This window comes from Neoarius graeffei, chromosome 25, assembly GCF_027579695.1.
Source record: "Neoarius graeffei isolate fNeoGra1 chromosome 25, fNeoGra1.pri, whole genome shotgun sequence".
NCBI lineage: Eukaryota > Metazoa > Chordata > Actinopteri > Siluriformes > Ariidae > Neoarius > Neoarius graeffei.
This window is the reverse complement of record NC_083593.1, coordinates 28392462-28408321: the sequence shown is the minus strand read 5'-3', so window position 1 is coordinate 28408321 and position 15860 is coordinate 28392462. Positions and strand designations below refer to the sequence as shown.

The following is a 15860-nucleotide window of genomic DNA, read 5'->3' as shown; positions in this document are numbered from 1 at the left end:
GAGCTGTTGGCCTCGACTGGGGATATTGTCGGGCGGTGGAAGGAATACTTCGGGGATCTCCTCAATCCCACCATCACGTCTTCCATTGAGGAAGCAGAGGCTGATGACTCAGAGGTGGACTCGTCCATTACACAAGCCAAAGTCACTGAGGTGGTTTGCAAGCTCCTTGGTGGCAAGGCACTGGGGGTGGATGAAATCCACCCTGAGTATCTCAAGTCTCTGGATGTTGTGGGGCTGTCTTGGCTGACATGCCTCTGCAACATTGCATGGCAGTTGGGGACAGTGACTCTGGAGTGGCAGACTGGGGTGGTGGTCCCTCTTTTTAAGAAAGGGGACCAGAGAGTGTGCTCCAATTATAGGGGAATTACACTTCTCAGCCTCCCAGGGAAGGTTTACTCCAGGGTACTGGAGAGGAGAATTCGGCCAATAGTCGAACCTCAGATCCAGGAGGAACAATGCGGTTTTCGTCCTGGTCACAGAACACTGGACCAGCTCTATACCCTTCATAGGGTGCTCGAGGGTTCATGGGAGTTTGCCCAATCAGTCCACATGTGCTTTGTGGATCTGGAGAAGGCATTCGACTGTGTCCCTTGTGGTATCCTGTGGGGGGTGCTTCGGGAGTATGGGGTTCGGGGCTCTTTGCTAAGGGCTGTCTGATCCCTGTATAAACGGAGCAGGAGTCTGGTTCGCATTGCCGGCAGTAAGTCAGACCTGTTCCCAGTGCATGTTGGACTCTGGCAGGGCTGCCCTTTGTCACCGGTTCTGTTCATAATTTTTATGGACAGAATTTCGAGGTGCAGCCAGGGGCCGGAAGGAATCCTGTTTGGGAACCACAGGATTTCATCTCTGCTTTTTGTGGATGATGTTGTCCTGTTGGCTTCTTCAAACCGGGACCTTCAGCATGCACTGGGGTGGTTTGCAGTCGAGTGTAAAGCAGCTGGGATGAGAATCAGCACCTCCAAGTCCGAGGCCATGGTTCTCGACCGGAAAAGGGTGGCTTGCCCTCTTCAGGTTGGTGGAGAAGTCCTGCCTCAAGTGGAGGAGTTTAAGTATCTCGGGATCTTGTTCACGAGTGAGGGAAGGATGGAGTGTAAGATCGACAGGCGGATTGGTGCAGCCTCCGCAGTGATGCGGTCGCTTTACCGGTCCATCGTGGTGAAGAAGGAGCTGATCCAAAAGGCGAAGCTCTCGATTTACTGGTCAATCTACGTTCCGACTCTCACAAGAACAAGATCGCGGATACAAGCGGCCAAAATGAGGCTCCTTCACAGGGTGGCTGGGCGCTCCCTTAGAGATAGGGTGAGAAACAGTCACTCGGGAGGAGCTTGGAGTAGAGCAGCTGCTCCTCCACATCGAGAGGAATCAGCTGAGGTGGCTCAGGCATCTCTTTCGGATGCCTCCTGGACGCCTCCCTGGGGAGGTGTTCCAGGCATATCCCCCCCGGGAGGAGGCCCCGGGGAAGACCCAGGACACGCTGGAGGGACTATATCTCTCGGCTGGCTTGGGAATGCCTCGGTGTTCTTCCCGAGGAGCTGGCTGAGGTGTCTGGGGAGAGGGAAGTTTGGGCTTCCATGCTCAGACTGCTGCCTCCGTGACCCGGCCCCGGATAAGCGGAAGAAAATGAGATGAGATGAGAGGTGTTCATCCACTTTAGTTGTCTTCTGTGGTTTTCTGGGCTTTTTGGTGTTGTTGAGCTCGCCAGTGCATTCCTTTTTTGTAAGAATGTCTCAAATTGTTGATTTGGTCATTCTTAAAGTTTTTTTTGCTATCTCTCTGATAGGTCTGTCCAGTACACTCCCAGAGACTTGTAGAACTCATGCACTGAAGATGTTCTGGTGGTGCACGTTGGCCCAACACCTTACTACGACACTTTATGTTGCTTTCTCCTTTAATTTGTCACCTGCCTGTGTGTCTTTTGCCATCGTGTAGGGCTGTAATGGTGTCTTATTTTCTCTATGCTGTTGGAGTCTGTTCAGAGAAGTGTGAGGAAGTTATGACAGCATGTGTGAAAAGAGTAAGATAAAAGAAATTGCAAATTGAAGCCATATTGGCACTCTTCTGTACAACTACTATTACTTTGTTCTAACACTTTTTCAGATGAGAGCATTTTTCCAATGTTCTTTTTTTTTTTTTTACCAAAACTCCACTGTGATGCATGCTCAGTAGGTGTCTACTGATATTTCATGGCTGGCAGCCGTGGACGTTAAACACGCAATTAAAAATGCATGAGTGGAAAGGCAACAGGGAGTTAAATATTTTCAGATCTCCTCTTTTCTCCTCAACACTCTTCATTATTCCATCTCTCTTCTCTTTCCAGTTCGCTGACATAAACTCTGACTTTCTCTGCTTTCAGAACAGTAGACTATAGATGGCCTCTGGTGAGCCTGCCAGTAAAATGGGATTTTCTTCACATCCTTCTGTCTCTTTCTTTTTAAGAGCCCTTTAAAATCCAATATTTCTTTCTGAGTGGTGGATGCTATTCAAAGAACAGTTCATTTTCCTACTGTAAATGCAGGAGATATGAAGTTGTTTATTATTATTATTATTATTATTATTAATAAATAATAATAACAACAAAAACAATTCACATTCTGGAAATGAGTAGTTTCTACTGAGGAGACGACAGCCAGAGCAGCTTTTAATCTGCTACTCACTGGTGGCCACGGATTACAGCAAAGGATTGCTCAGAGTACAGTAGCCCATAAAGATTACATGACCTCACCCTGTGAATCGCTATACAATTGAATGAGAATTTAATTAAAGGCTGAGCAGTTGTTAATCTATCCAGGCCACAATCAATTAACTCAAAATTCACTCTCATTGCAGTGGCTATCCCTTCGGTAGACAGACAAACAGACGCACGCACACACACACACACTGACTTAGCGCTAAACTAAAGCTTCGTTCAACAGGGCTTTCACTAAATACTTTTCACTAAAATACTGTTCAATAATAACATTTACGAATTCAAAGTTTAAAAATTCTATTTGAAATTTTAAGATCCCTATGTAGTGAGCTGATACAGTAAATACAATGGTATTTGTTACTTTGTGTTATGATGGTGAATAAATGGTTGGCAAAGATCTAGCTAAAATATACTTAATTATCAGTAAAATCGAGCTAAATATTATTAATTTGCTTTATATTTCTCTAATCCATTGCAGGTCATGGATGAGCTGGAGCCAATCCCAACTGACATTGGTCGAGAGGTGGGGTACATCTTGGACAGGTCGTCAACCTATTGCAGGGCTAACACAGAGAGAGAGACAGCCAGCCAAATCACACTCACAGTCACACCTATAGGCAATTCAGGCTACGTTTACATTAGACCGTATCTGTCTCGTTTTCTTCGCGGATGCACTGTCCGTTTACATTAAACCGCCTGGAAACGCCGGGAAACGGGAATCCGCCAGCGTCCACGTATTCAGTCCAGATCGTGTCAGCTCCGGTGCTGTGTAAACATTCAGAATACGTGGATACGCTGTGCTGAGCTCTAGCTGGCGTCTCATTGGACAACGTCACTGTGACATCCACCTTCCTGATTTGCTGGCGTTGGTCATGTGACGCGACTGCTGAAAAACGGCGCGGACTTCCGCCTTGTATCACCTTTCATTAAAGAGTATAAAAGTATGAAAATACTGCAAATACTGATGCAAATACTGCCCATTGTGTAGTTATGATTGTCTTTAGGCTTGCCATCCTTCCACTTGCAAGTGGTAAGTGATGTGCCCTGGGATCACACACACAGCGGCTCAGTCCCGAAAACACTGCTAGTGTGCTTCACTCGCGCGCTCTGTGAGCTGCGCAGGGCCGGAGTGCGCACCCTCCAGAGGGCACTCGCTGTTCAGGGCGGAGTGATTTGGAGCGCAGGATGCCTGCGGAGCCGAGCGTATCCGTGTATTGGTATTGTTGTGTGCACGCAAATCGTGTATTGGTGTTGCTGTGTGCACACTAATCATTTTAAAAACGTTAATCTGATGATCCGCTGATACGGTCTTATGTAAACATGGGCTTAGAGTAGTCAGTTGATCTAATCCACGTCTTTGGACTATGGGAGGAAACCGAAGCACCCGGACGAAACCCACCCAGGCACAGGGAGAACATGCTAGATATCAGATGAACAGGCTAAATATTAGTAAAATTTAGGTAAATATCATTATAGTCTAGTTAAATATCAATATAATCTTCCAAAAAAAGGTAAAGTCTCGCTAAACATCAGTAAAACCTAGCTAGATGTCAGATGAATGGGCTAAATATAAATACAATTATATTGAATCATATAATCTAACTAAATATCAATACAATCTTGCCAAAAAAGGTAGAAACTAGTTAAATATTAGTAAAAATCTTGCTAAAGATTGAGTATATCTAGCTAAATATGAGTAAAATCTAAATAAACATCATGGAGGTGCAGTTATTAACACTGTTGCCTCACAGCAAGAAGGTTCTGGGTTCAAATCTCGTGGCTAACTGGGGCCTTTCTGTGTGGAGTTTGCATGTTCTTCTAGTGCCTGTGTGGGTTTCCTCTGTATGCTCTGGTTTCCTCCCACAGTCCAAATGCATGCGGATGAGGACAGCTGGCTACTTTAAATTGCCCATAGATGTGAATGTGAATGGTTGTTTGTTTCTATGTTAGCTCTGTCATAGATTGGTGACCTGCCCAGGGTGTACCTGGCCTCTCGCCTGAAGTCAGCTGGGATTGGCTCCAGTTTCCCCCATGACCCTGACATTCTCCTAGTGGTATAGGTAATGGATGGATAAATAAACATCAGTAAAATCTGGCTAGATACCAGCTGAACAGGCTAAATATCAGTATGTATGTCAGTATAATCCATACTTGCCAACCCCCAGAGAATGAAAATCAGTGGATCAGATTGTATAATGCTATTGTACCCTTCTAGGAGGGTCTTGGGGCACACTCCCCTGGAAATTTTTTGAAAAAATCAGTGTAAAATGGTGCATTCTCCTGCATTCTGAATGTCATATTTTAAGAAAATTGATTGAGACATTGTACTGACATACTTCACAAAATGTATGTTCTCACCTTGCCTCGATGCTTTGATGCTGGATGATCCGACAACCAAGTAGCCTTGAACTTCTTGTCATAGCGGATCTTTTTTTTCCCTGGAGTTTTCTTTGTTTGCGATCACAGAGCATGTTTGGTTTTTACAAATACTGGCACAATTTGTTGTAACATGTGAGCTCATTGCTGATTGGCTAGAACCATAATGAGAACTAATGAAATGGCACGATAGAGCGATACAATTTAGATTCAACATCATTATCGTGCTGTTCCATTGGCTCTCGGCTTCACTTAATATGACTATATGACACTATATACTTTGTATCCACTGTGCTGAAAACGGCTGAGGTCAGAAGAGTGAATCGAACAGTGTTGGGTGATCATTTTGTAATGCGATAGTTTTTAGAACTAAAAGCAGTAGGTGGTATTCACCTGAAGGGTTCTCCGGAAAATCTGAAGTAGCCAGCTAAAAAAAGTAGTAGGTGGCTCTGGATGCCAAAGGTGCACTAATGCTAGGGGGGGTCTGGGGGCATGCTCCCCCAGAAATTTTTTTTAATTTACATGCCCGAATTGAAGACAATTTTGTGGTGAAATAACTGGATTTGCAGCAAATTATGGGCAGTGGAGACAAAATAAATCGCTTGAATATTGAAAGGCAAGTTTTTATTTTTTTCTGGGATTGAGTAGCCGGTGCAGACCATCTGTGTAGGTGGAGAAAACCGCCGGTCGCTGGCGCTTGTGGATACCTCTGACCTGACAAAAGCGGTAGACTACCATGTGAATCAGTAGGGTTGGCAAGTATGATAATCTAATCAATAAAATTGAGAAGTTCAAATCTAGCTAAATATCATGATTTTTTTTAGATAAATAAGCCAAAATCTGAAACATTACAACATATGATAAAATTATTTTGTCTATTCATACTTGTCTCTATCAAAGTGTTTTTAAACTTATGTGATTCAAATATACCGTGTACCACTACTGCTAATTTTCTGTTTGTAGAAAGCTGTTCGTAAACTCATTAATTTTTTACAGAAATCCATATTCCAATGTAGCTAAATATTACATCTTCTTATTAAAGGTTAATTAAAATCTGAAACCAACTTTCAAAGAAATCTGACAGCCCAAGTAGAGCCAAAACCAGACGTCTTATTGTTGTACGTCTCTCTGTTGTACTTGACAGGCTGGATCTGCTGCAAACTGCACTAGGTCTATTTCTGAAGCCCAGCCTGCCTGAACACATCAGAAATCAGAGTATTAAGCACACCTGTTGTGTTGATATCTTGTCTGTGTAATTTCTGTTGCTTTGTGAGAGAAACATGGACATGTTTTACAGACTGAACTGCACAACAGATTTGCAGGTGAGCTGAACTACAGACATGACATTTCAAATGCAGTGCAACAGCATATGGTGCCTGTCAGATAAGACAGCTTACTATGAAGCCTAACATGCTGAATAGGTTAGATATTAAAAGCCATATGCTAAGGGAACCAAGGTTGAAAAAAAATACATATTCACTCCTGTAACATACCTGTAGGGCTATAATTTGTAAGCTGCCATTCTCCATTAAACTGACGCGCTCGTCATTTCCCAGGATTCTCTGCTCATCTCGCTCCCACTGAATGCTGGGTAATGGGTTGCCCATTACATAACACTGCAGTTGGGCAGTGGATCCAGGAGCAAGCGTCTGATTGGCCGGACCTTGACGGATGATGGGCGGGACCCGATCGGATGGAGCTAAATTCAAGAGAATGACAAGGTTAATTAGATATGAGACAAGAATGATATAAAGTGATGTATATATTGAACACTGACTATCACCATAATTATTCATTCATCAAACCTGCAAATGACAGGGACAATATGAATGCTATTAATAAAGATGCATGTTTACTGACATACATTGAACACCATACAATAACACAATTAAATCCAGATTTTAAAGCAATTTGACTGACATGTGGAAACCACCAGACATCTGTTTTTACAAACTATGGTATCTTAAGGATATCTGCAGAGTGAAGCAGGAGTTACTTGAGCAAGAAGAAGCAAAATGGTATCGCTGATGCATTTGTTTCATTTTAGCCATCCTCTCTTCAGTCACAACCTGTGGTTTGAAATAATGTAGCACTAAGCAGAACAAGAAAACCTTTTACTGCGCTTAAGCCCATTAAATCATTACTATAGATTTCAGACTGGGACAGTGTGATGGAGCTGGAAGAAATGATTGTTAGCAGCAATCATCAAGTTCCCTGTGCTACTGAATGGCAAGAAGCCAGATGTATAAGGAAGCGCCATCTGCATAGTACTGTGTTATAATGTGTGTATTGGCTTTTACAATGAATTATGAGTTCTGAAGCAGTGCTGCATCGCATTACTCCACAACCTGCAGCATTCTGCACCCCACGTCAGCATGTCTTCACTACAGTGCATCATGTATGTGTGTTATTTCTCAGCTTTACTGGATAAATTATTCAGTGCAAAATGGTCCCCGTGTTGGCCGGGGCTTTGATAAATAATTGACTTTTCAGTTACTTCAGCATTTATCATTCTCTTTTTGTCAACAGATGGGAAAGAGTTTTCAAAGGCATTTTTCAAACACACACTTTCACTTACTGTATAAGAAATTAACCGCTCATGAATGTGCAAAGCAACAAAAATACCACTTTTTCATTGCATAAGAGATTCAGAGATCTTAAACGAAACTCAGTTGTTTAATGTTGACATATTGCTTATATGGTTACTCGCCAGAAATTACATTCTCTGTGCTGACATGGGTGGAGTTTAAGATTTTTAGGACATAGGATGTGTTAAGATTTTAAATTTTGGTTAAAATGTCACCAGTATGAAAGTGTGTAGGTATAATACCAAAACATTCTTCCTGGTATGATACACCAATCAGCCTTAACATTATGACCACTGATGGATAAAGTGAATAACATTGATTATCTCATTACAATGGCACCTGTCAAGGAGTGGGATATATTAGGCAGCAAGAAATTGGTTATTGAAGTTGATGTGATGGAAGCAGGAAAAATGGGTAAGCATAAGGATCCAAGTGACTCTGACAAGGGCCAAATTGTGATGGCTAGATGGCTGAGTCTGAGCATCTCCAAAATGACATCTTGTGCTACTATAGCACAAACTGCTGCAAAAGTTAATGCTGGCTAAAACAGAAAGATGTCAGCATTAACTTTTTTGAGCAGTTTGTGCTACAGTAGCCCTTCTGTGGGATTGGACCATATGGGCAAGTCTTTGTACCCCATGAGAATCAATGAGCCTTCGACATCCATGACCCTGTTGCCGGTTTGCCAGTTGTACTTCCTTGGACCACTCTTGGCAGGTACTAACCACTGCATACCGGAAACATCCCACAAGATTTGCCATTTTCGAGATGCTCAGACCGAATAATCTAGCCATCACTATTTGGCCCTTGTCAAAGTCATTCAGATCTTTACACTTGCCCATTTTTACTGCTTCCAACACATCAACTTCAAGAACTGACTGTTCTCTTACTGCCGAATATATCCCACTCCTTCACAGGTGCCATTGTAACAACATCTCATCTCATCTCATTATCTGTAGCCGCTTTATCCTGTTCTACAGGGTCGCAGGCAAGCTGGAGCCTATCCCAGCTGACTACGGGCGAAAGGCGGGGTACACCCTGGACAAGTCGCCAGGTCATCACAGGGCTGACACATAGACACAGACAACCATTCACACTCACATTCACACCTATGGTCAATTTAGAGTCACCAGTTAACCTAACCTGCATGTCTTTGGACTGTGGGGGAAACCGGAGCACCCGGAGGAAACCCACACGGACACGGGGAGAACATGCAAACTCCGCACAGAAAGGCCCTCGCCGGCCACGGGGCTCGAACCCGGACCTTCTTGCTGTGAGGCGACAGCGCTAACCACTACACCACCGCGCCGCCCCATTGTAACAACATAATCAATGTAATTCACTTCACCTGTCAGTGGTTTCAAATGTTATGGCTGATTGGTATACGCTTGTATCACAAATGTCCAACCACTTATTTAATTGCTCTTCTTTTGTGGCTGAAACTTCAAGTAGGATCTACAATGTAATTATAATTTACCCTATGTAGTGAGCATATATAGTAAACAGACTGGTACTTGGTACTCTGTGTTTTGGAGTGGCATTCAGAGACTTGGGGTGCTTAAGAGTCTATTGTATACAGGTGCTGGTCATATAATTAGAATATCATGAAAAAGCTTATTTATTTCAGTAATTCCATTCAAAAAGTGAAACTTGTATATTATATTCATTCATTACACACAAACTGATATATTTCAAGTGTTTATTTCTTTTAATTTTGATGATTATAACTGACAGCTAATGAAAACCCCAAATTCAGTATCTCAGAAAATTAGAATATTGTGAAAAGGTTCAATATTGAAGACACCTGGTGCCACACTCTAATCAGCTAATTAACTCAAAACACCTGCAAAGGCAGACCTGGGCATTTTACGGCCCGCAGGCCGCATCCGGCCCTTTGGTTCATTCTGACCAGCCCGCGTAAGGTTAATTAGAAATTACAAAATAAACGTATTTTCTAATTTTACCTCATGCATGGACTGAATGTGCATTGCTTTTATTTTTAAGTTGTGTTCAACAAAAACGCAATGTGCGACATGAACATGACATGAAATCCCACGAAACCTAATCCCGCGATAACTACTTCCGTAATTTGTCCAGACCAACCACAAACTTGTACGTCATCCTTCAAACGGTCCAGCCAATCACATAGTGTGATGTCACCAGCAGGCGTCAGAGCCTGAGCCGATCTGTAGATCTGATACCTACACCAAATCGACACGGCATCATTATTATAATATGATGTATCTTGCTTGATATTTGGAGTAGAAAGACAATATTGTGATGTCTTTATTGTGTTTTGGGGTGAATGTGACTGAAAAAAAATGGTACAAACGTTCACATTTTGTTAACCATTGTTTTGGGAAATTTGATTGAATAAATGACATTTTTTTGTAAGGCAACCTCGTTTTTTCCATACTCTTACCAGTCTTAGCAGCTTGTAAAAACAATGCTATTTACTGCTTTATATAAAGAAATACAATTAATATTATGCAGAATTTAGTTCAGCCTTTTGGTCCGGCCCTCCACAAAATTTTCTGTTTCTCATGTGGCCCCATGGAAAAAATAATTGCCCACCCCTGTGTAAAGGCCTTTAAATGGTCTCTCAGTCTAGTTCTGTAGGCTACACAATCATGGGGAAGACTGCTGACTTGACAGTTGTCCAAAAGACGACCATTGACACCTTGCACAAGGAGGGCAAGACACAAAAGGTCATTGCTAAAGAGGCTGACTGTTCACAGAGCTCTGTGTCCAAGCACATTAATAGAGAGGCAAAGGGAAGGAAAAGATGTGGTAGAAAAAAAGTGTACAAGCAATAGGGATAATCGCACCCTGGGGAGGATTGTGAAACAAAACCCATTCAAAAATGTGGGGGAGATTCACAAAGAGTGGACTGCAGCTGGAGTCAGTGCTTCAAGAACCACCACGCACAGATGTATGCAAGACATGGGTTTCCGCTGTTGCGTTCCTCTTGAACAAGAGACCGCGTCAGAAGTGTCTCGCCTGGGCTAAAGACAAAAAGGACTGGACTGCTGCTGAGTGGTCCAAAGTTATGTTCTCTGATGAAAGTAAATTTTGCATTTCCTTTGGAAATCAAGGTCCCAGAGTCTGGAGGAAGAGAGGAGAGGCACAGAATCCACGTTGCTTGAGGTCCAGTGTAAAGTTTCCACAGTCAGTGATGGTTTGGGGTGCCATGTCATCTGTTGGTCCACTGTGTTTTCTGAGGTCCAAGGTCAACGCAGCCATCTACCAGGAAGTTTTAGAGCACGTCATGCTTCCTGCTGCTGACCAACTTTATGGAGATGCAGATTTCATTTTCCAACAGGACTTGGCACCTGCACACAGTGCCAAAGCTACCAGTACCTGGTTTAAGGACCATGGTATCCCTGTTCTTAATTGGCCAGCAAACTCGCCTGACCTTAACCCTATAGAAAATCTATGGGGTATTGTGAAGAGGAAGATGCAATACGCCAGACCCAAAAATGCAGAAGAGCTGAAGGCCACTATCAGAGCAACCTGGGCTCTCATAACACCTGAGCAGTGCCACAGACTGATCGACTCCATGCCACACCGCATTGCTGCAGTAATTCAGGCAAAAGGAGCCCCAACTAAGTATTGAGTGCTGTACATGCTCATACTTTTTATGTTCATACTTTTCAGTTGGCCAACATTTCTAAAAATCCTTTTTTTGTATTGGTCTTAAGTAATATTCTAATTTTCTGAGATACTGAATTTGGGATTTTCATTAGTTGTCAGTTATAATCATCAACATTAAAAGAAATAAACATTTGAAATATATATCAGCCTGTGTGTAATGAATGAATATAATATACAAGTTTCACTTTCTGAATGGAATTACTGAAATAAATCAACTTTTTCATGATATTCTAATTATATGACCAGCACCTGTAATGTTGGCATATTGTTAATATGGTTACTATTTTCATGGCCAGAAATTTTCATGGAGAGGAACACTGATTAATTCAAATGATGGTCTGCAAAGCTGTATGTGTTTTAGAAGAAGAAGAAGAGGAAAAAGAAGAGGAAGAAGAAGAACAACAACAACTTTATTCATCACACGTACAGTACACTTGTGAAATTCCTCTCTGCATTTAACCCATCTGAAGCAGGGAACACACACATGAGCAATGAGCACACACATGAGCAATGAGCACACACATATACCCAGAGCAATGGGCAGCCATGCTAATAGCGCCTGGGGAGCAGACGGAGTTAGGTGCCTTGCTCAAGGGCACCTCAGCCTAAGGCCACCCCACGTTAACCTAACTACATGTCTTTGAACTGTGGGGGAAACCGGAGCACCCGGAGGAAACCCATGCAGACACAGGGAGAACATGCAAACTCCACACAGAAAGGCCCCCATCGGCCGCTGGGCTCGAATCGAGAACCTTCTTGCTGTAAGGTGACAGTGCTAACCATTACACCACCATGCCGAGATAGAATGGGTTTTGGGAGCAGTGGTGGCTCAATGGTTAAGGCTGTGGTTTACTGCTCAGAAAGTGGGGGTTTAAGCCCCAGCACTGCCAAGCTGCCACTGTTGGCTGCTTGCATAAGGCCCTTAACCCTATCTACTCCAGGGTTGCTGTATCATGGCTGACCCTGTGCTCTGACCCCAACTTCTTAACAAGTTTTGATATGCAAACTAAATAATTTCATTGTGCTGTAGCACAGTGGTGCTTGAAAGTTTGTGAAACCTTTAGAATTTTCTATATTTCTGCATAAATATGACCTAAAACATCATCAGATTTTCACACAAGTCCTAAAAATAGATAAAGAGAACCCAGTTAAACAAATGAGACAAAAATATTATACTTGGTCATTTATTTATTGAGGAAAATGATCCAATATTACATTATCTATGAGTGGCAAAAGTATGTGAATCTCTAGCATTAGAAGTTAATTTGAAGGTGAAATTAGAGTCAGGTGTTTTCAATCAATGGGATGACAATCAGGTGTGAGTGGGCACCCTGTTTTATTTAAAGAACAGGGATCTATCAAAGTCTGATCTTCACAACACGTGTTTGTGGAAGTGCATAATGGCACGAACAAAGGAGATTTCTGAGGACCTCAGGAAAAGTGTTGTTGATGCTAATCAGGCTGGAAAAGGTTGCAAAACCATCTCTAAAGAGTTTGGACTCCAACAATCCACAGTCAGACAGATTGTGTACAAATGGAGGAAATTCAAGACCATTGTTACCCTCCCCCAGGAGTGGTCGACCAACAAAGATCACTCCAAGAGCAAGGCGTGTAATAGTCGGCGAGGTCACAAAGGACCCCAGGGTAACTTCTAAGCAACTGAGGGCCTCTCTCACATTGTCTAATGTTAATGTTCATGAGTCCACCATCAGGAGAACACTGAATAACAATAGTGTGCATGGCAGAGTTGCAAGGAGAAAGCCACTGCTCTCCAAAAAGAACACTGCTGCTTGTCTGCAGTTTGCTAAAGATCACGTGGACAAGCCAGAAGGCTATTGGAAAAATGTTTTGTGGACGGATGAGAACTTTTTGGTTTAAATGAGAAGCAACAGTTTTGTTTGGAGAAAGGAAAACACTGCATTCCAGCATAAGAACCTTATCCCATCTGTGAAACATGGTGGTGGGAGTATTATGGTTTGGGCCTGTTTTGCTGCATCTGGGCCAGAACGGCTTGCCATCATTGATGGAACAATGAATTCTGAATTATACCAGAAAATTCTAAAGGAAAATATCAGGACATCTGTCCATGAACTGAGGCCCTGTCCACACGGCAACGGATTCAGGTGACTCCGATACAATTGCTTATCGTTTAGGCCTGGTGTCCACACGGCACCGGCGTTTTGGGTGCCCAAAACGCAATCTTTTTGAGAACGGGTTCCAGAGTGGAAAGATCTGGCAACGTTGCTGTTGTGAAGTTGTCTGGATGAGTAGAACGGATTTGTTTACGATGACGTCACAACCACATGACTGTGAGTGCTTCACGCCGGGTAGAAGTGTAACGAATATCACCAGAATATCACCAGGAAAAAGTAATAGTGAAGCAAAAACATGCAATTGTACAAACACTGCAGCTCTACAGCAAAATATTCATTTATGAAATGGTCTGATTCTTAACACCAGTAGTGCCAATGATCTTCTCATTGCGATGCGAGTTGTCAACAAATCCTATAACTTGGTTCATGAAACGCGCTTACAAAATATTTTCACTGTGAATATTTATTGTGTAATGGTGCAAAGAGAGAGAGAGAGAGAGAGAGAGAGAGAGAGAGACTCTGCCCTTAGGGCAGAGTCAATCCCGCCAGCAAAAATAGGGGAAAAAAGGAGCGATCTCACCTCTTCAGATATTGGTTTTAGTCCTACAGTACATTCTTCAAAAAGGGCGTAGAGGAGCAAATTAATCCATCAACGTGTAGTATTCAATTTATTCCGGACCATTAAAGACGCCGCCTTCACCGTAGAATCATACGTCATCCTCGCTGCCATATTGGATAGGTCAAAGCGGAGAATAAAGAGTCATGCGCTGCCTTTAACTGTACCAACAGGTTTACCGTCCAAACGAGATCACATGAGATTACCTTTCACAGGTGAGAAACAACAAATTAATCCATCAACGTGTAGTATTCAATTTATTCCGGACCATTAAAGACGCCGCCTTCCGCGTAGAATCATACGTCATCCTCGCCGCCATATTGGAAAGGTCAAAGCGGAGAATAAAGATTAGCTGCGTTTAATTGTACCAACAGGTTTGCCGTCCAAACGAGATCACATGGGATTACCTTTCACAGGTGAGACTGGAAAAATACTTTTCATTGTATTTGGTCATTATAATGTAATTTTACGAACAGATTTTCCTGACTTTGTGGCTAATATGAAGTCTCGCGCATAATAGTTTATGCGCATGCGTCCTTACTTCTTCTATTGCTCTGGTGTCTCCGAAGGGACCGTCTTACAGCGCCCCTAGAGGTGTGGCATGTGTATTGCATCGTTTTCAGCAAGCGTTGCGTTGCCATATGGACCTGATATTTTACTGAAAGTTGCCCATTTGGACGCGATATATTTTTAAATAACATCTCATTGCCGTTGTCGTGTGGATGTAGCCTGAATCTCAAGAGAAGGTGGGTCATGCAGCAAGACAATGACCCTAAGCACACAAGTCGTTCTACCAAAGAATGGTTAAAGAAGAATAAATGTAATGTTTTGGAATGGCCAAGTTAAAGTCCTGACCATACTCCAATCGAAATGTTGTGGAAGGACCTGAAGCGAGCAGTTCGTGTGAGGAAACCCACCAACATCCCAGAGTTGAAGCTGTTCTGTACGGAGGAATGGGCTAAAATTCCTCCAAGCCAGTGTGCAGGACTGGTCAGCAGTTACCGGAAATGTTTAGTTGCAGTTATTGCTGCACAAGGGGGTCACACCAGATACTGAAAGCGAAGGTTCACATACTTTTGCCACTCACAGATATGTAATATTGGATCATTTTCCTCAATAAATAAATAACCAAGTATAATATTTTTGTCTCATTTGTTTAACTGGGCCCTGCGATAACCTGGCGACTTGTCCAGGGTGTACCCCGCCTCTCACCCATAGTCAGCTGGGATAGGCTCCAGCTTGCCTGCGACCCTGTAGAACAGGATAAGTGGCTACAGATAATGGATGGATGGATGGATGGATGGATGGATATTTAACTGGGTTCTCTTTATCTACTTTTAGGACATGAGTGAAAATCTGATGATGTTTTAGGTATCTACTGATGATATCTGATGATATTTATGCAGTAATATAGAAAATTCTAAAGGGTTCACAAACTTTCAAGATCCACTGTACATGTGACAAATAAAGGCTTCTTCTTCTCCTAAATTAAAGTGTCTGTGATGCCATGGACAGAATAAGGCAACAAGAGATGTTAAGATTTTACAAAGTCCACTGGTGCACTGCTGTTTCCCAATCCTCTTTGGTCCAAAATTGAGGTATATTCCCAGTCACCAAATTTTAATGCAGATACAATCCCAAACCTTTTTTTTTTCCTGACTTCATCTGAAGTCCTTTTAAATTTCTTGTAACCTGGTTTTGTGAATGTCTCTGACTGTAGGACAACAAACATCAACATTAACAGGATACTTCACCCAAACACTAACTAAACATAACTGAGTCCTGTGTTTTATGAATCTGAATCTTTTATCAAGTCAGGCAACTCAATCATCGCTCCTAAATGTGAA

General features: G+C 42.6%; 1 protein-coding gene across 1 annotated transcript in view; it reads right to left on the bottom strand.

The window, feature by feature from the left end:
- robo3 (roundabout, axon guidance receptor, homolog 3 (Drosophila)) overlaps nt 1–15860 on the bottom strand; it is a 295525-nt gene that overhangs the window by 91342 nt on the left and 188323 nt on the right. The window contains exon 10 of the mRNA XM_060908923.1: nt 6556–6761. Coding sequence (XP_060764906.1) covers nt 6556–6761 — 206 coding nt within the window. The remainder of the gene's footprint in view (nt 1–6555; nt 6762–15860) is intronic.